The 21,287-nt window shown below is 38.4% G+C and overlaps 1 protein-coding gene across 6 annotated transcripts in view; it reads left to right on the top strand.

Annotated features, from left to right (window-relative positions):
* The window catches only part of FRY (FRY microtubule binding protein), a 205,115-nt gene that overhangs the window by 32,127 nt on the left and 151,701 nt on the right, over positions 1 to 21,287 (top strand). For 2 of the 6 annotated variants that reach the window (XM_018071106.1, XM_008934237.2), the window contains exon 1: positions 7,882 to 8,680. The exons of 1 other annotated variant lie outside the window; for it this stretch is intronic. In XM_018071106.1, coding sequence (XP_017926595.1) covers positions 8,611 to 8,680 — 70 coding nt within the window. In that variant the 5' untranslated portion in view covers positions 7,882 to 8,610. Of the gene's footprint in view, positions 1 to 7,880; positions 8,681 to 21,287 lie in introns of those variants that run through there. 3 more of the 6 variants (XM_018071104.2, XM_018071107.1, XM_018071105.1) reach the window with 2 other exon arrangements.

Raw genomic sequence — 21,287 nt, forward strand, 5'->3', positions numbered from 1 at the left:
CCAACACGTGTTCCCATTTTATGAGAGAAGTGAAAAATCAACTTACTTTCTAAGGTTGATGTTTCTGGTGGAGCAAAGGGACATAAGCAGAAGGATACCTTTCTACAGAGTAATGAAAACGTTGAGGTGTGAGTATCCAAATAGGTCAACCAGAAAGGAAGAAGTGTTAATAATTAAAGACAAAACTAGAGAATGGAAAGGAAAGTTAAAAAAAGAACAAGTAAGCAAATAGCTTGTCACAAGAGCATCTTGTTTAAAGTCAGGGAAAGCTTTAAGAACTGCTGTGGCAGAATTAAGAGAGGGAATATATATCTGTAAATGTATTTGAGATTCAGGAAAACATTTGTGTTGAAAATCACACTAATGAGTGCCTACATTGAGATAAGATCTGTCTGAGGGATGTGCTAGTATGAGAGAGCAAATTTGAGCTATTACACTGAAGATTCCATCTCCTAATTGGGTAATCAATGAAAATGTCGTACACTTGCAGCATGTTACAGGGTGGTATCTTGTGGAAGATGAGTATTTTGAACATGTCATCCGACAACAGAGACAAAATCAGGAAAACTAAGGTGTGTGATGTGATTTGTGTTTGGGCCAGGGATGCCTTGGTTTTGGCATCAACTCACCACTCTGAGTGGGTACACCCCTATCCTTGTCTGTCTTGCTCTGCTTTCCATTGCATCTCAGGCACCTCTCTGAATAGTCAGGAGCTTTTCCTTTCCCAAGGCAGGTTCCCAGCTGGCTGCCTCCTATATGCCTGGGGATAGAAGGGAGAGACGACTTTGCCCCAGCTGTGTGGCCCTGGTAAAAGAGGGGGAAACCTGCCTGGATCTCAGGGTGTGCCTGGTAATGGCGGGCACAAGAATGAGAAGAAAAGCTGAGAACTCTTATATCTCAGCTACAGTCACATACAGTAATTGTTAGCTGTCCCTAGAGACCCCATAGAAACAAAACAGGCTTCTTTGAACAATGTGATGAAATGAAAGGTATCCCGGCCCATGGCAGATGTTCAGACTAGGCGATCTTCAAAGGTCCCTTCAACCCAAACTGTTCTATGACTCTATGAATATCTAGTGATGGGCATGCTCCAGCCCTTCCCCTCCCTGGCTTCTACTTCTCTGCCCTCCTATAGAGTTTCCTGTCAGGAGGGTAGAAGAGATGCAACTACATCACAGAAGGGAAGAGGAAGGGGGGGTTTACGACATACATACAGTCCTAAATTTTTGAGTATATGACTGAGAGGTTCAGTCTGTGCAGTGTGTAATGAGAAAATAATAACTTGAGGAAAAGAGGGACTGCCACAACATCTGTGTTCCCTCTGTCCTAGGCTCTGCATGACCTGGTACAGATCTCTTAGGAGTAAATTAGCAAATAGAAATTATACTTTGGGAAGTGGGTAGGGTTCAGTTACTTCATCTTGTCTCTGAAAAAGCACCCAGTATTAGGGTCACAATCAGAGGCTGTTTGGAAATTTCCTGCTGTGAGGAAGTTCTGACACATCATGCTGGGACGTTTTGAGAATATGCTGTGTAACCTTGTTTCTAAAATACAGATAAGGGTTTGTTACAAAACTGAGAAGGAAATAAGTTTATAGGATACCAGTAATGGAAAACAGATTCTATAGGGATCATCCCTGGAAACTATGGTGAAAAGCAGGAAGAAAATACTGCTGAAGTTATTCTTCATGCCTGCTGATGCCTGTGGGCTGTGCTTGTGGGACACAGACTGCATTTTGACTTACTTGCACAGCAGTATTCTTGCGTCAGTGTTGCCTGAGTCCGTGCCCCAGTGGTAGTGGTGCAGATTTCATATTGGCTTATAGGATGGTATATTTTTAGCATATGTATGGTAGGTCTGGGCAAACAAAATTTGTTCCTGGCTGGCTGATGCTTCCAGACACCGTTCAGCTGGGAGAAACTCAGAAGTGAATGTCAGAGTCCTAACAGGACATGTCAGTTTAACAGCTCCAAAGCAAAGTCAAGGGAAGGATAATTGCATTTTGAATCTTGAAGGCATAATTCCAACGTTAACCAATAAATCCTCTGCAAAATGCCTAGTTATCATTTATTACTTATAGATAAGGCACAACCCCCTTACAGCCTATTTAATTACTGTAGTGAATTCACTGAACAAGCTGATGATGAGAGCTGGGTGATGCATGAATCTGTCATGTGTCTATGAAAATAAGTTAATTTTACTCTATTAGATTCCATTTAATAGGCTTCTATTTAAATATTTTGTATAACTGTACCCAAATTGCCTGATATCCTTGCTCTGGAAATATAGACATGCTCTTCATTTCTATGCTGCTATCTTCCATTTTGACACAGTTTACAATGTAAACATGCATTCCCTGTGCGTTATTTACTGTTCTGCTTCTGCCTGTTTTGCTTCTCATCACTAGGTGGCAATAGCTGAACAGTCACTTACAGACAGGAGGGAAAACAAAATGGTGCGGCAAAACTAGTGAGACTAACTAAGAAGGATTTCTGTTGCTTTGTTTAGAGCGTAGCACATGAAATCAGGTTTGCCTAATGAAATCTTATTTTCTGTAGTGCTTTCTGTCACTCTGTACTTTTAATTTGGACCCTAGCATCGTGTTTATTTTACCTTGTAAATCAAGGGACATTATAGTACATAGAATTCAATTGATTTAGATAACAATTTTGATCTTCATTTTAACAGAGGACATTAGTAAAGCATGTGTACAAGCTGCTTTGCTAATACTTAGCTCGAATTGTTTTGTGTTAGGCAGACTATAACAAGAAAAGCAAAAAACCCACTTTAAAATATTTTAATATAAGGAAATAAGCACGTAAACTCAACAAATGCCAAGTTGAAGAAGATAAACTCATTACATACATATAAATACTCTGTTTTTTTCTGCTTAAAAGTAAAAATATTATTCCTTTTTTTGTTGCTGGCTTACACAGGGATTTGTTTTTTCCTCCTGAAACCATAGGGAGAAAATCAGATACCTAAACATAAGTGTCTAAAACTAAGCCTCCAAATGCTTCAGAAGGCTGTGGATCTAATGTATGTCTTATGTCATATCTGCCAGTCTCTGTGAATAACTCACATACCTTAGGATATCTATAATCACCCTAGACACCTATATTTAGGCACCTGAATACTGTTCAACTATGACCAGTATCCATCTGAAAGCTAGAGGTTCCCAGAGAAGGGAATGTGAAATCATGAACACAGTGCAATCTGTTCTGGGATAATGACAGTATCATAGGTCCTTTTTCTTTTCCTCTTAGGTGTGTTCTGCACTGGTATCAAAGAGACCTGGGAATCATTCTTTGTAGGGTTGCTTTATTTTGCCCAGGAGGACTAGATTGTATCAAAATGACAAAGACCTTAGTAACCAGCCTTTACTTACTCCTGGGGTGAAAAACTCCAGACAGCTAAACTTTTATAGAAACCGTACCACTATAAATCCAGGCTGATTCCATGGAAATCAGACACATGGGAATAATTCAATATACAACATTATTTGGCTAAAAGGACATAGCATTGACCCAAGTTAAGGAGGAGGAGCTATATGAAGGGATAGAAAATAATAATAATAATAAAAATAATATGTTAAACTTTCAGTAGTTCAGCAAAGCTACTTTTGGCTTTGGGATCTGTGTCCACATCACTACTTGGAGGACAAAATTTGAATCCAGTGTTTATACTTGCTTTTTTACTGTTGTCATCCGTTAGAGACTTTCAGCTACTCTTTGCATTTAGCCTCAGATTCTGAAGAGTTAAGATTGCGAAATACAAATAGGTCCTTTCATACCAAGCTAAAATGAGCCCTGGAAGATTGTGCAAGACTGTGCTATATTCAAATCTCCATGTGCTTTTTTAAGAATTCCTGCAAGCATTGCTCAGAACACAGAGGACTAAACTGCCTGTATGACTGTTATAGATTGTAGACATTAAAACTGTAAACAAAATTGCTACCTATACTACTAAATATTAAAAATCTAAATACCCAATTGGCAAAAGTAGTTACTCTAAGCATCATGTGTATATAGCGAGGAGAAACAGGCTGCTTTGGACAAATAATTGTGCTCTGTACTGGAACGCTTTGAACTGTTGTGTCATGCTGAAGGCACTCACCTCCCAGTGTAGGCATCTGAACTGGATGCCTCAAGATAGATATTGTGAATACCTCCAACAGTATGTGTTTTTGTTATTCTTTTTCCTTTACTGAGTGAAGGTTTTGAAGTCTATTTTTCAGATGTTTTGTGATTAGAATAGCTGTTCATGCAATGTTCTGCTTATGAGAACAGTTCTGACCCTGCTGATGAACAGCATCACCCACTTTCTTTTGTCCAAAGTTGGAGCATGGAAACTCCACAGCTGCAGACTTTGTTCAGATAGAGAAGAGTATAAGCCAGGTACCCAAGGCTCCTGGATACATATCTACCAGGATACCTCTGATCTCAGAAGGCAGATGAGGGAAGAGAAGGTGCACTACATGTCACAAATGTGGAGTGTGAGTTACACACAAATATTTATAATTTAAGCAATGCTTGTATTATCATGGTAATCAGCAGGTGCTTCATCATGGTAGACCTATGAGAAGCCTTCCATTTTAGATCAATGGTTTCTTAACTGTGAAAAAAAAAGTTACATTCTTTTTGTCAACTCCCATGTAGTAATATTATAAAAGAGAAGCCCACTTCATTTGTAAGTATGTAAGTCTGCAATATCCATCATCAGACAGCTTACTTTCACTGACAGGTTTTGTGTGCTTATGCCTGTCTATCTTTCACAGCCTGGAATGTGTAATTAAATTGTAAATATCATATAGTCAGCAAGAATGGAAGTAGAAGCTCTATATCTTCAAAACTCCTTAGTCTTTTGAGCCTCCCAAAAATAAGTTCAGAACACTAGGTTAAAATGCTACTGTTTCTGCCATTTCAGTATGTTATTCCTGTTTAGGAGTGTTTCTAAAATGTGAGTAAAACCATGATAACTGGAGAATGTTTTATTTGAGCAAATTTAGACTGGGAAATATTTAAATTTAATTTAGCATTTAAATTTTTTAAAAATAATTTAAGATTAATGATAGAAGTTATTGAGATTTTAATTGGTTATACTTTTAAAGAGGCTATTAGAGCAAAAGTTAAATTCTGAAGCATATACTTATTAATGTTGTGTATATTAATATTGTGATGCAAAGTTTAAGAAAAGACCTACTATACATGAAATTTTGGTTCCAAATCACTTTGAAGAAAGTCAGTAAAAACAGTGCTAGGAGATCTGCTACTCCTAGACAGATGGCTGAATGTAGCTGTAGCCATTTTAATGTTATTCTGCAAGGAAGTGCAAGTAGGCATTAAGTAATACTTTAACATCCCAGACACAAACTCTACTTATGGTAGTCAAATCCAGATATCCTTGGATGTGATAGCCCATTTATTTCTTTACCAAATGATCATAAAGTCAAGAAAGATTGTGCTGGTTAGGTCTGATAACTGGTGAAGACCAAGGACAAGTGACAAGAACATTACTGGATCATGTTCACACAAGCTGAGTCAGGATAAGCAAGGATAGATCTGCAGTTTTGAGAAGACAAACTTGAGAAATAAAAGGAACTGGTTAATGAGAGTTAAGAAAACAGATACTCACCTGCGAGGGATGCCTGAAATTTCTTTAACTTGAAAGCACTAAAACCGACTAACCAACAAACCCTTGAACTTTTCATTCTGCCTGTGAGGGAGATGTGAGACCCTCAGGAGCATCCCATGGGGCCCACTGGTCACCCACCTCACCTGGTATTCTCCCAACAGCAGCAGTAGAAGGCACTGTTTGGGAAGAGCTTACACAGGTGTAGCCACTTTCTGCAGCCCATCCCTCTCATATGCCCCAGCAAGTTATTGCAATGTTAGGGATGTTAGAGGTATGTTTAAGTGTCCTTTAGAGATCTAAGTTTGTATTTATTATCACCATTTTGAAGCTGCTAATGCTATCTACCTCCACAATCTCCAGCAGCAACAAGTTCCAGAAGCTCACCAGCCATTTCACTGAATGCTCCAACATTCTTATGGAAAAGGACTGACGAATTATTGGAAGAATCCCCATTGCATTGTTAATGCATCTGTGGCTTGGAGGTTAGAGAGTGTCAATTTGAAGTGAGCACTATCAAGAGTTTAGCTGAGTAAGAATAGATGAAGGAATTACAAGCAAATGGTTAAACATCCTTACTCCTTTACAACTTTGAAACAAGAACATTGATTTTAAAGAGTGCAATATCCCATGGGGAAAAGAGATGGAGTAAGAATTTATAGGGGGAAAATGATCTGTATCAACAGAGAGGCTGCTTGTCACTCAAGACTTTGAGTGAAACAAACTTTGGTGAGAGATTGTATTTAAAGGTATGGATTTAACTGAAAATTAGATAAAATCCAATATGGATTTAGGAAATACAACTATTTGCAAATTAACCTTATATTTTTATTTTCAACAAGAGGATTATGATAAAATTAATATATTAGTCATTTTCTTAAAAGCACTTGATGTAGCACCACGGGAAAAATTATTACTTAAATCCTTGAACATAGGAATTAATGCAACATTTTTGAGGGTGAATAAGGACTTCCAAACCTACCTGGCATTGTCTCTACTGAAAAATCAATTAGTGGGATGGTAGGAAGTCATCAGTCCTAGACCTTGGGGCTTGCCTTATTTGGTATTAAATTTAACTTTAATTATAAAAGGCTGGAGTGTGCCGGTTAAAACAAGATGGTACAATGAGGAGACATTGTCAGTGGGGCAGGTGGGGGAACAGATGGGACAGTGAGGTCTCAGAACATAAATTGGGGGCCCAGAGTGGTAGCAATAGGATGATAATTACCCATATAGGGAGGAAGAGGTGAGCAGCTCTCACTGATGTAGTTGGTGAGGTCAAACCTGAGATACTCTGAACATTTCTGGTAGTCCATGTTCATGAAAGGGAGTAAACAGGTTTTGAGTCCATTTCATTTAGAAACTGAAAGAAGGTTTAAAAAGCGAGTTTCTACAACAGCCTTCCATTAGTGAGGTCACAAAACCTTATCTCTAGATGAGGTATGTTTACAGAAGACATTTAGCATATTTTCAGTGAGAACTGCAGGAGCTTGATCTCAATGACCCTTGTGTTCCTCAGTTTCCAATCCAAACCAAATATTCCACATACTGAAACTAAAAATAATGTGCGAATATAATTGCTGACAAAGTTTTTAGAAGAATCAGCAGCAGACAAGCTCTTTTTTGGCTCAGATACTATAATTATGAAATGCTGCAGGAAATTTATTCCACTGAGTGTGAAAAGAGTACTGTTATTCCCAGGAAACAATATCTGGAAGGATGATACCAAGAACATATGAAACGAAAAATATTTTGGAAACTGATTCTTCTTCTTTTTCTTCAGTACCATTAAAATATGCATAGTGATGTAGTATGATTATATGAAATAAAACCTTAGGAATATGGGAATTGTACCTAGCAATTAAGTATATTTGTTGAAAATACAGAGAAATTAACAAGCAGTGAATTGCTTCTGCCTTGTTTTCTTATGTGAATTCAGTTTCTTTTTAGAAACCATTATTCAAGATAAAAATTATATCAAACTGAGAATTTTCTGTGACTCTTTCAGAGGTGAATGCCAAGCAGTAAGCTCTCTGGGTTATTTGCCGTTACAAATTCAGCCTGCTGTCTCTCATCTTTGTTAAGGGAAGGAAAAAAAAAAGTGCCAAGAAAAAAATGACAGCACGTTTTTCTGTAGCAGCGAAAGAAAAGCAGAAGCAGCCAGTCTGAATGCCGTGGGTTTAGCACTCTGGAAGTGCTTCTGTTGTGCAACTGGGCTGAGGGAGAGCCTTTTTTTTTTTCCCCAGCGTCACTGCAATCAGATATATGGGTGCAGCTCTGCTTTACCGCAGCATGATGCAGTTGTGTATAGTTCAGCGTGCTCTTCTTGGGAACAGGCGGAAGGAGAGCAGCTGACCAGAGCATGCAGAGGATATTCATTAGAGTGCCTTTTTTTCGCTAAAGCTAAACAGTACGTGTGAGATTCTTCCAGCTGCAGAAGAGACGGTGTCAGTGGGGCTTCAAGTTGATACTCGGTTTGCAAGAGGAGGTGCATAACGCTCGGGCTGACAGCTTCTGATGGGAAAAAAGCTTCAGACAGGCAAGACTGCATGTTATTAAAAGCACAGCTCAGACACCCTTCGGGAAGATACTCTAACTGTTCTTATGGAACAAGTGCTGTGGTACTGCTTATCCCTTAACCAACCAGAAGAAATTTGCCCAATTGTGGAATGGAATAAATGAAAATACATACTGAGGGGGTGAGGGAATAAAATACTCTTCAGATATAATTAAGGACAAGCCCCGAAGGAAGAGCAAAGGACAAAAATCTCATGGTGTGTTTTTGTTGTTGCTGTTGTTGAGATTTTTTTTTTTTAATGAGCTTACCTACCATGAACGGAAGAAGTGGATCTGTGGAGACTTCATTTCCTCCTCTGACCCCTCGTTTACATCACTGACTGGTGACAGTCACATCTACATACATAGTACCTGCCACTTCAGCTGCTCAGAATTACAGAAGCCTCTTTGTATGCAGCAGACATGGCTAGCCAGCAGGATTCTGGCTTCTTTGAAATCAGTATCAAATATTTACTGAAATCCTGGAGCAATAGTGAGTAGTAGAAGAGTAATCTTTTCATATTATGCATTGCTTGGTAAATAGCGAGGATAACCTAAAGGATGAAATCTTATCTTTCTGTATGTTTGTGTTATATAAACCAAGTAATTTTTGCTTTCATCAGCTCTAAAAATCAAAATGTCAGAGATTTAAATAGGTTTCATTAACTGCAAAGACTGTAATGAGATTATACTAGATTTTGCTTGATTGAATTCTGAAGTTAGGCTGCTTTCTGGCTATAATAGTACATTTCAGAGAGTGCATTCCAAACAGCGTTTCCTGTCTACATGTTTGTTTGATTTGTTCAGACTTTATCTAAATATTTTTGAAAATGCTGTTTAATCACAAGGGTGTGGCATAGCTCAGAAGTTATTTTTGTTAATTGTGCACTGAGGACAAAATTATAATTATTCTACTTCAGGTCTGAAAGTCATTTTAATGTGATGAAAAGCAAAACATCAGTTGCTTGTAACTGCACTTCCCACTCTCTATGTATGATTTCAGAATCTTATGCAATATTTCCCTCCAGAAAGAATCCATCTGTTTATCTGATCCAGGCTGAGTTTTGCAGAATGTAAACAAATAGCATTTTAGTCTTCCTTGGTCTTTTCAGTATTGCTGCTCCTGATTTCCATTGATGTTTAAATCAATCACTCTTCAGATTTTTTATCTATATTATGTAATGAAGATATCTGAGTAAAAATTAGTGCTTGCAAATATATTCAGATTAGGTAAGACCATGAGATAACTCTGGCAGAAATTGCTTTTTAACTTAAAATACATGAACAGTATATTCCTTTTCTGTAGAAGGTTGTATTAACAGTGCTAAATCTCCATATTTAACTGTTTTTAAAAGATAGAGCACAATGTGTCTTGAAAAATCCAACTTGGCTATGTATTTAATAAGGTGCTGATCATCCTACTATCTATAATATATAATTTCTGCATAAAAGACTAGTATTTTTAAATTCTGTGGTATACAAATATTGCAAAATCTGCTCAATACAATGAGAGTGCCTTTATACATGCAAAGAAATAAAAATAACACTGTATTAGATATGGCACATGCAAGACTTGTCTTTATTAAATGATATCCATAGAAACTGTATTTTTCCAGGTCATTTGTAACCTCAGTAACACTGGAGTGCTTGTTTGATACTGTTTTTCTACCACAAGTGTGAAGCCACCAGGGAATAGTGCTATTACCTAAACAGCATTGCTTATCTGCCCTCCTTCCAAAATATTTAGTGCATATTCATTCAAATCAGTGATCCCTCAAGGACTAGAAGAGAATTTTGATTTAGTTACCTTCTTGGACTAACGTTAATCAAATACTGAGAACATAAGTGTGTATTGTGACAACGCATTTTATAACAAGCCAGTCACAGTATATGACAGAAGAAAAACAAATCAATTTATGGTGCAGAAATCAAATCAGTTCTGGCATTATTTTTGCAATAGCCTACTGTAACTTGAATACTAAGTAAAGCTAGCACTTAAGAATGAAAAAATGACTGCATTATGGAATTAAATGTAATATTTTATTTTTTTTTCTTTTTCCTCTATGTTGAAGTGTATTGAAAGTATTTGAAAACAGGAAAGATAATTCTAGTCTGAAATTAGAAGTCCCTAAATTCTGTTCTAGGGAAATGAAAATAATATATGAATAATTGATACTTCCGACATTCTTTTAGTGGATAAACACACCTTCTACTGTATTTGAAGAAACAGTAAGAGGAAATTGAGTAAATTAACCCAGGTTGCCTTAAACCTGGGGAGTCCTTTGCTTTCAGTGTAGAAGGGTATATTCATAAATCTGAACATACCCTTCCTAGCTGAAAAACAAAGTTTGGTAAGAAGACAGTAGGGAGTTCAAAAAACCTAGGGCTTTCTTCAGCTCTGCTATGTGATGGGTGGAGCAGAGGAAAACAGTTCCCTTGCTTGAGAAACTGCTGGGAAGCCTGCACATGCATGCACGGGAATATATTTTTCAGAGAATAGCTGCTGTGCCTGCCTACCCAAGAGCAGAAGTAGGCTATAAATTGTGCCAGGACATTTACATAGCAGCAAGAGGTCTATCATACAGTTTTGAAAGAAAAGTAACTTTGGTTCCTACAGTATATATTTTGCTCAAACAATGATAGTGCAGAGGTGCTGTCCATATATGTTTCTGCAGATTGGCACTTTAAAAGAGCAGTTTTATAGCCCCACCAAAACCAGGCCTTTCCACCGATTTGTGTTTTGGCTTACACAGAACATTAGCGTTTTCTAACAGAATGCCAACCATATCCATTGCCCATACCATGAAATATACTCAGTTATTCTTCTTGGGTTGCCAGTTTTCTCTGATTTTCGTATCTAGCATTCTTGACACGCCAGGCAGGATTTCAGTTCAGTGTCACACAGCACTTGTTGAGGTGTTCACCTAGCAAGCTGCTTGCATTTTTATTTTCATCACCCAGCTAAGGAGGCAGGTAATTTATGGGCAATGGATTTGGTTCATTTTAGCTGTTGTAGTCAGAATGATACAGTCAGTGGGTGTTCTCAGTGAGTGTGCGTTCTTTTTACTAAGGGACAAAAAAGCCAAGTCACAATCTGGCCTTCAAATCATACCATTAAACTGAGAGACCTCAAAATACTCCTTTGCTCTGCATGTGTCAATAAGATACCATGCACATCATCCTGTCTGAAAAATATTCCTGTAACTTGTTGGAGATGGCATTAGACCCAGAATTCTCTGGTTGGAAAATAAGAATAATCATTTTTTTTTTTTTCCAATCTCATTTGTGTTCTGATGTTTTCTTAAATATTCAAGTATTTTTGATCAATGCTGCATTATTCAACAACTGCATTAATCATTTGCATTACTTTTTGAAAGCACTGCTAAAATGGCTATGTTTACTCAGAGTGCTACTCATTTAGCCCACTGAGGTTAGTAAGATAAATAGAATAAAATAGAGCTCACCAAAAGTAGGAGGATTAAGAGGCTTTTCCTCAGTTTAGTTATGGAAATATTACAAAATGCAGTTCTGTAAATAAGTACTTCTAATTTATTCAAGCATAACATATGAATACAAATGTTAAGAATTTGAAACCTGATCTTTCCTTAGATTTTTTTTACTTTTTTGAATTAATCTGATAGATTTATTCTGAATTTAATTTCCAATTGCTTTTTTAAAATTCATCGTTTAAAAAAAAATCTTGAGTAAAAATTTTGAAATCAAGCTACAAGAAACTGGAGTTTATAAATTCCATCTTTTGTGGTTTCTAGATCAGATCAGCAATTAAATTTATTGGAGAAAAGGATTGTGTGGAAGAATCTGAATGGCACAGGTAGATGGCTCACTTGTGATCTCACAAGTCAGCTCTTCTGTGGGCGAGTAGAAACAGCATTTCATTGTCTCACAGATAGATAGATCTACTAGAGACAGATTTTCTAGGTGTCTTTTTGTGTAATGAAATGAAAGTGCACATTTTGCATACTGAATATTTTATTTGCCGCTTCTCATAGAACAGAGTTATCTTCAGGGCAGTATTTGAAGGATTGCAATGCTTGTTTATCTACCTTTAAATAGCAAGATGTTTTTTTCTGTGGACTTGCGTTTAATTCAGACTCAGAATAAGGGCTTTTTTAAGTATCAGGACTTCAGGGCTCTTTCCCATGGCCCATACTTCCTTATGTTCTTCCGTTAGTAGTCACTGTCCACATCAAAATCCTCATATCATTATCCTCTTTACCTTTGTGCTGTACAAAGCCCATTGGTCAGTCCTCCTACTACACACTGTTCTCTGTGTGCTCCTGTGTGCCCGGTCCCTGTAGCAGTGGCTAGCAAAAGCCATTCCTTGTTTGCTTGTTGTGGTAACATCAGAGACAGCCTAATCCAGGTATAGAGACACCTACATCAGCTCAGCTACTGCTCGCGTTCCTCAAACACAGCAGCATCCCACAACACTCCCAGGAGGATCTCTGGCTCCTCCATGGATTGCTGGTCATGTACTGAGCTGAACATGGGGCTAGCATCAAAACAACTTCTGTGGTCAGTAGAGCATCAGGTGCCAGAGAAACTTCTCAGTGGCCAACGTGAAGCCTGAGGGGTTACTAGTTGCCATGTGGTCAGCCACATTCTGTTTTTCTCTTGAAGATATTTTTCCATGTCAGGAACAGAAATTAATTAAGAGCTTTAGTCCTTCATTAAATGAGTATAATGCATGAAGCAATAAAATTCAACATTTTATAGAGAATATTCTTGTGTTGATGATCACGAGAAAAGGAAAGCCACTGGCACTTTCTTAGGTAAAAGTCTGCATTATGTCTAAGTTCTGTGGTGCACTAGTTGGATATTCTAGGAAGATTTTATTGTGCAGAAGGTTGATAACAGCTGTGTTGCAGGTTCCCTTATCTGCAGGCGAAGACAGACCTGTTTAAATAGCTGAACACCATGCTATCAGACTTAGTGATTGTAGCAAGATACCAGTCAAGGAAAGAGGGTCATTCCCGTTTCTCAGTGCCCACTTAGACAAACACATTGACTGAACAAGAGGAACCTATCCTTTCCTGGCATCTCTCTTGCTTTAACATTCCAGACCCAAAGAGAGCTGATTCCAGAAGCTGATGTGCTGCAAACTCACCCCGCGGGGAGAGGATCAGTTCTTGCCTGAAGCGGCTGGGGAAGGGACAGGGTCATGTGGCTGCAGTGAGCAGCCTGGCACTGACATACAAACTGGAGCCTGGGCAGGGGCCATGCTTGGACCTGCCCCTTGTGCTTGCTACTGAGGTCTCAGCCTAATACACCTGCAGGGAGCTGGGCACTTCCACAGCCTCCACCTTTAAGGAGCCTTGGGCCCAAAGGTTAGCTCATGTCTTGGTGTGTGAGTCTTCCTGGGAAAAGGATGCCATTAATTCAAGCTGTTACCTGAGGGGGACTGATTGCTCTGTCCATTGAGCCCTGAAGTTCGAGTGCTTAGTGTATTCTTCAGCTCTAAGTAGTCTGCAATTGTCAGCAAAGTGACTTGATGATAATGGTGACTGTTGTCTCCCAGGAACTTTCTTTATATTTGTATGCAGATCTCTTCTCCGAAGAGCTGTAGGGAAAGGTGGAAAACCAGCTGTTTGTGTTCTGTGGTACCCATTTTAGAACTTGCATTTTGGCATGGTTCTTCTAAAAGCAAGGGAAAGTGGAAGTTTTATGACTTCAGGAACCCGAGAACTCTTTAACAAAGAATTTGTTTTTTATTTTGATGTTTACTGCTCTGTTGAGGACACTCCAAAATCATTTCTATGATAATGGCAGGAAAAAGGGTGAGAAAATCATAAATACTCTATTGCAAAATTCAGTTGATTTATAGAATGAGTTTGCTTGTCATTAAAAGGTTTGAATTACTGCAGTAAAAATTGAAAAGTACTTTGAGTGCAATACAGTACATAAGTTTTTGTGGTAAAACTTCAAAATGTCAAAATGTAAGATGATCTGGAAACTAGGCATAAACTAGGCATAGATAATTACTAGTCGATATTCCATGAAGGTTCTAGTTATTTTACTTGTGGTAGAAAGAAAACTATTCTGTTATAGTATTAGTATTCATTTTGAGTGATTAATATGTGATATCCTTTGTTTTATCAAAATACCAGCAGTTTGGTTTTTTCCAATATAACTTGTTATTATTTAAAAGGAACAGGGAAAGTACGAACAGTTTCTTGTGTTTCCTCTATGCATATAAAATACCATTGAGTAAGCTCTAACATCTTTTATTTTTATGTATATAAATATAAAAGTTATAAATATGAAAAGGGAATATAGAAAAGTACAAGGAAAGTGATAATGAAAAGGTTACCTTGGGAGTATAAAATGTGCAAAAATGTTAAAAATTTAGTAATAGGGTATACCAGCCAAAGTGCTACTTAGCAATCCTTTTGTATTTTATCCACTTTTGATACAATCATTTCATTGATAGTTTAAAGTCTTTTCTCTATATAGAATTGTGAACAGTAGGAAGCAGGCTCCACACCTACAGAATTACACTTGCACGTCCAACTTTAGTTTCTGTATTCATTCCTGAGTTTCTAAGCAAACTTGCTATGAGTTGATAGCCCTAGAGACTGAATTCCAGAGGGTGTTGAAACCATGAATGGCACATGAGGCATTGCAGTAGCTGTGCCTAGGAGGGACAGTCTCATACTAGCCTCTTATCCCTATGCCCAAGCTACTACACCTTCTCTCCCACCCTAATTACCCATAGAGTTAATATCCTGCAACGTAAACTTCCTAAAATGGTGTAGATGCTGGTGTCAGCATGAGAAAGGGGATGTGAGTACACAACCAGGAGGGGGAGGCAGTTTTGGCTGATTCCTGCTATTAGACTGGTGGAGCTGTATGGTAAGTCATATTTACTTGAATAGTGACCCATGCTTGCTTCTAAATATTGGAACTAGTTCCTTCTCCAGGCCAGTCTAGCTTTTGCATCCCTCTCTTTTCTGCTTCAGGGCATCAGCAATTAAGTTGTTGCTATTGTTTCCCTGATAAATTTGGACTGCAGAATAATTTCATAGAGGTAGGTAGCTCTGTCAATTGTGACTTGGTAATTTTTCAGTCACTGCAGTTACCTAAACTAAATTTGAATCAATTGTCCATAGAAAGAAAATCCCGTGTCCTCTAACATCCTTCCTTCTGAATCACCCAATCCTTTGTCTATTGCATTAGCTAAAAGGAACACTAAACATAGCGTTCAAACTTCACAGCAGCTCCATCAGTCAGATATTTTAAGTTCTTGTATGGTTTATATTTTTAAGAATGTAAATAGATGTTCAGTAGTATGACAAAGCAGAGCAAGACATCTGCTGGCTGGCTTATCATGCTAACTGAGAGCTGGAAACTGAGGGTGACAATGGAGGGGGATTATGACCAATAGTTCAGTGAGGTAGCAGTGAACAGGGGTGGAAAGCAAAGGATGCAGGGCAAAGGGAATAAGAGAAACCTCAGAAATGTAAAATAGGATGAAGAGACACCCACACCCTTATATATATTGTATACATACCTTAAGTGTATTTATAGAAATACATGCATTCTGGAAAACATGCAGGAGGAAGTCAAGTGTTGCATTCAGTCACAAATTACAACATCATAGCAGTAGCAGCCTTGGTGCTAACAGTTCACACAGTTGGAATGCTGTGATTGATGGATAGATGGATACAAGCTCTTGAGGAAGGGCCTGCAGGGAAGATAAGGAGTGGAATTTGCTGTCTTTGTGAAGGAGCTCCTTATGGGTATGGAGCTCTTCTATGAGGTGAGTGGGTGATGGTGTGCTTGGGAGTTTGGGGGTCAGGATCAGAAGAGAGGACTTGAAGGATTACTGGGTGATGGTGGCAATCTTACAGACCACCAGTAAGGGTGAGGAAGTGTAGGAAGCCTTCTTCAGACAACTTGAGGAAGTTCATGAATTGTTGATGTTGGTTCACATGGGGGACTTAAACTTCCTGTTGTCTGCTGGAAGTGCAAAATAGTAGGATGCACGGAGTCAGGATTTCTTGAGGGTGTTGGAAGTAACTTCTTGATTAATAACAGACCAAATGGGTGAAGTGTAGCTGGGTCTGTTATCCATTAACATGGAAGACCTGATTGGAGCTCAAAATCCTGATAAGAGTGGGGAAAGAGAGTGGCAGAGTATAGACCCTGGACTTCAGGAGAGCAGATTTCAGTTTGTGAGGTTTCAGAAGCTATTAGGTGGGATCCCATGGGGGGCAACTTTTAAAGGCAAAGGAACTCAGGAAAACTGACAGATCTTTGAGGTCGATATCTTCAAAGCAAGCACAAGAATGGGACTCACCAATACTAAGGGAAACAAGCAGACATAGGAGGAGGCTGGCTTGGCTTATCAGAGCTTATCTGGTCTGTGGTGCAAAAAAGGCAGTATATCAGAGGCAGAAGTGTGAGTTGGCTACAAAGGAGGAATTTATAGACATTGCCCAGGCATGCAGGGACAGTGCTTGGAAATTCAAAGCTCAGCTGGAGATGGGATTTGCAAGGGATATCAAAGTCAATAAGAAGAGTTTCTCTTGTTTCGTTAGTGGTAAATGACTGAACAAGAGAAATGTGGACCCACTGCTGAATGGGGCAGGAAATTTAGTGACAGCAGACTGAAGTACTAAGTGACATTTTTGGCTCTGCCTTCACCAGCAAGCTCTCTCTGGCCTCTCTCTACCAGGTGCTGGAGTGTTCCTTGATATGGAACTTCTTATAAGGGGAAAGATAGAACTTGTTCAAGTCCAGAGTTCAGGAGCACAGACTGTCTTCTTTGCAGGAACTACTGAGAAGCCTGACAATTCCTTACATATTTATGTTCTATGTTTTGCTAATTATACTCACATTCAAAACTGAGAGATGGTGTAGTTTTTCTATTCACAGCAGACAGCAGAGCTTGCTAAAACAAGCAGCTGAGTGAAACACATTTGAGAAACACTGGCTTCATAGTTTACTCTCAACCGAGAGAGCACTATATATAAGATACAGAGCCACCTGAGATTCAGCTCTCTAATGTTTAAGAAGGGAGATTTTGGGGTGCTCTTCAAGCCACTGGTTTGAAGAGAAATCTGAGTGTTGTTTTGCAAATACTGTGGGATCACTCTAGTGACAGTATCACGTGCCTCCAGGGGAATGCGTTGCTGATAAAGAGCTTAATTAGGTGATTGGAACCTTAGCAGAAAAGTTTCACACATGAAAAAATAGAGAGGCCCTTTTGAGAGACATGCTATACAGTCTTTATCCTGGGTACTTTCTATGCTTTCAGAAATTTGCTGTAGTGCTAATGTATACAAATTGAGAGGCTGCTGTGGTTTTTCAGTAGTCAGTGATGGGGTGAGAAATCATGATTTGTGTGTTGCCAAAATGTGGAAATGTTAGATGGATTGGTATTAGACAAGGACTGATCAAAAGAATGCAACAGATCTTGCTTTATTTATAATCGTGAAGTTGCAGAGTTTTAGTTTTATTTTGAAACACTTGCCTTTGAAAGACTAATTCCCTTGAATTCTTAAGTAGTACATGGCTCAGCACAAAAGTCTGCCAAAGGTATTGTTTTGCAGGAATTCTCCTATAATTGGGTGATCTTTATACTAACATTTTTTTCCTTATCTCAAGCTCTCTTCTTTCTTTGTAACTTTTAAAGAGTCTCAACTTGTATGTGGAATAAATTAAAATTCAATGTCCATTTATCAATTTGTTTGTTTTGATACTGACTCCTTTGAACAACTTTTGTAGAACAGAACACACAGAATTATCTTTCTTACTGCATTTCTGAATAATATTTATGAATGCCTTTAAATGTGTGGATCAATTTAGTTTCTTAGTCAGAAGGTTACCAGGATAGAGTTCTTGCCACAGTTCTTCCTTCAGAAGTTTGCAGAGTAGCTTTCTACATAAACTCACAGTAATGTATTGTTGTATGGTTTTCAGAATGAGGTTTATTCCATGCATATTACTGAGATTATAACATGTTGAAAGTAGTGTAAGCTACTTGACATCAGGTTTGGCAATCCATTCCCTTCTAACTGGAATTGGTTTTAGTCAGCATTCCAATGGAGGCAAAGCTTATTCAGTCTGCCTGCCTTTTTTTGAACATTAACCAAATTCAGAACAATTTAGAGAAGGGTAGAATTCTTCTACAGAATTTGTAAGTTGAGACTGTGAGGTAGTGAAGGGGGAAGTTCAGGTAATGAAAAATGGCAGCATAAGCTGTCGTCTTAGTCATAAGAAAATCCTTGCTGTGATAGCCTTTGTAAATACCCCAGCTTTGAAACAAGCTTTAGTCACACCTTTGAGAGGATTGCACACAAAACTCATAGTGTTGCATATTTTAAAATAGATTCACAAGATACAGGTTGATACTCATTAATTCAGGTGCAGGGAAGCTGCTGCAAATAACTTGTTCGCAATGGTCTGCATTATAGTAATATTCATATAGTGTTTCCCATTTGGAAGCTTTACAGACTTAAATTCTTGCAGCATTATTGCCTGAATATGTAAGATTGCTTTTGTGTTATTCCTGGGCAAATTGAAACAGAGAAATTAACTGAAAAACACAAGATTACACAGGACCTGTGTTAGATCTGGAAATGAAGCCCTGTCTTCTATTTCTTTAATGGAAGAACCTTTTTTCCTTCACCTTCTTGGTAGCCAAGTGGCAGACGCATTATAAATCATGACTCAACCAGTTATCATATATAGAGACTTTTAATTGGCAGTAAGTAGTAATTTTAATATGGAAATATCACAGGATTATTTTGAATTCCACAGCATGCATATTTGTTGCTAGTGATGTCTTAAATGAGGAGAAAATTACTTAGCTATGATTCTTCTTCTTTGAAGGCAGATGTTTGAAACAAATAACCTCACCCCACCCTTTGTCTGTGTGCCATCTGAACCAAAGCTAGGTGGTTATTTTGATTTTTGTTCTATAGCTCATAGGCAGGAAGATGTGGCAGAGCAATGTATGCTTTCCTGGGATGAGTGTTTGATTGAGAGCATTTCGAATTCTCTAGGAATCAGAAGTTGGAGTGTATCACTTTTTGAAATACAGAAGTCATCAGGGTTTGTAGTAAATTAAGCAAAGTCTTAGTGTGTCCATAGTGAATCTTTAACAAATTTGTCATAAAAGCAAAGATGAAAATATTTTCCAAGGGAATGTGAAATTAAAAATGTTTATTGTTTTTACTCATTTGTCTGTCATTTATTTAAGCAGTAAGGGAGAGAGGACGGATAGAAATGAGTGTTACAGAGAACTACAGATTTCCGTGGCAAGTGAAATTACTGACACAATCGGAATTAGTTTTAATTAAATTTAAAAGTTAATTGTTAATATAGATGGCTTGGTATTTTATTTTAAAAGATAGAAAAAATAATATTTGTTAATGAATATGTGTGTATGTTGCTGTGCCTACTTTTTTTATTTAAAACCTCTCTTCTTTGTTGCAAATAATTTTTCCTGAGCTCTGCAGTTTGAGCTAAAGCACTTCTAAACTTTAAGTCCCTGAAGGTGAATTTTCGAATTCTCTGCAGAAATGGTTTTACCCTCTCTAAGAATGAGAAAATGCAAAAAGCCCCCTGTTTGTCTATGTTAAAAATTCTCTTGAAGAGGATGTTGGGAATGGGTGGAGGACAGACACCTTACAGCCAACTGCCTCTGTACAGTGACTGCACAAAGAAAGCAAGGGCAGAGAGGAGTGAATGTGCAATAAAAGCCCAGCAAAGAGCCAGCGGGAATGAAGGGACAAGACGGGGGAGAAGGAATCAGAAGTAGAGGAACTGATACTTCCCAGACAGTGGGAGTGAAATTGAGAGTGACTGGTATGAGATGGAACCAAGGGGAGACTGGAGAATGGGGGGGTGAAGGGACAGGACTGGGAGGAGGGATGGGATGCAGTTGAGAGGGCTGAAGGATGAGATTAGCCATGTTTAACTGGGCAAGCAATGCATGGGAATCTGGAGCTGGAATAGAGGGCCTGAGGTGGGGAAGACACAGCCATGAGGAGACACCAGATTCTAGAGATGGAGGAATAAGAGAACAGCTGGGGAGATGAGAGACAGAGAAATCCCCTCCCAAGAGCAGAATGCAATGCAGAAGACCTGATTTCCATCCTACATCCTTGCTTTATAGCACATCTTTTCATCACAGAGTATGCATTCCTTTACCTAGTGCTTGGATTAGGTGACAGAAAGTGTTAAATGTTATCAGGTGAGGAGAACAGCAAGTGACTTGTGCATGCTGTTAAGGTAACTGGGTCAACAGTTGGTTCATTTGGCATCAGATTTATCATACGTCCTCTATATTACCTTGCTTCTGAAAGCTTGAGTCCAGTGAGGTAGTGCAGCAGAGTGGAAAGCATATAGATGTACAAAGAAATACTCCTGACAGATTATTATTCTATTAATTATTACTCGTAATGCAGTAACAGGTAACTTCCTCTGCACTTGTCAAATACAGCAGGCAGTGCATAAGATACTAATAAAAGTTAATCTATTTCAGCAACTCCCAAGGGAGGGTATCAGACAAAACTGGGGGCTTTGGATAGAGTTCTCAAATGAATGAAGATAATAGTTTTATGAGGAATGCGTTAAAAATTGGCATGAGGCACTGTAAATATTAAAGTACTCTTGCTGATTGTCTCTTACCACATTAGGTTGAGCTAAGCAGTTGTGCCTGGTTGAGCTAAGAAGGGATGGACTCTAGTGTTTATTTTATATTCTCATTAGGGATTTGAAAGAAGGTACATAGCATGTTTCATTTGTGTTCATTTGTGAACATTTGTGTTCATCCTTACACTGAAGTGTGCAAGTATTAGCAAACAAAAAAGAGAAAAAAATAATAATCAAACGAAATAAGGAATTATTCAGAGTAAAAATCTGAAAATGTAGTTACCATGTGAATCTGTAAATGTCTTTCAAGACAGAATTCATTTCGGAAACATAAAAAACCAAGACTGGCTACATTCTTAAGCTGTCATGTAAGGGCCAGCTCTTCACTGGAAAGGGACAAACAGGGCTTCTCACTGCAGCTGCAGTGACAGAAGGTCCATGCTCCTGGGCCAATTCTCAGCTCTGTTTTGCCCAAA

Source organism: Manacus vitellinus, unplaced genomic scaffold, assembly GCF_001715985.3.
Source record: "Manacus vitellinus isolate BGI_N305 unplaced genomic scaffold, ASM171598v3 scaffold_2_pilon, whole genome shotgun sequence".
Lineage (NCBI taxonomy): Eukaryota > Metazoa > Chordata > Aves > Passeriformes > Pipridae > Manacus > Manacus vitellinus.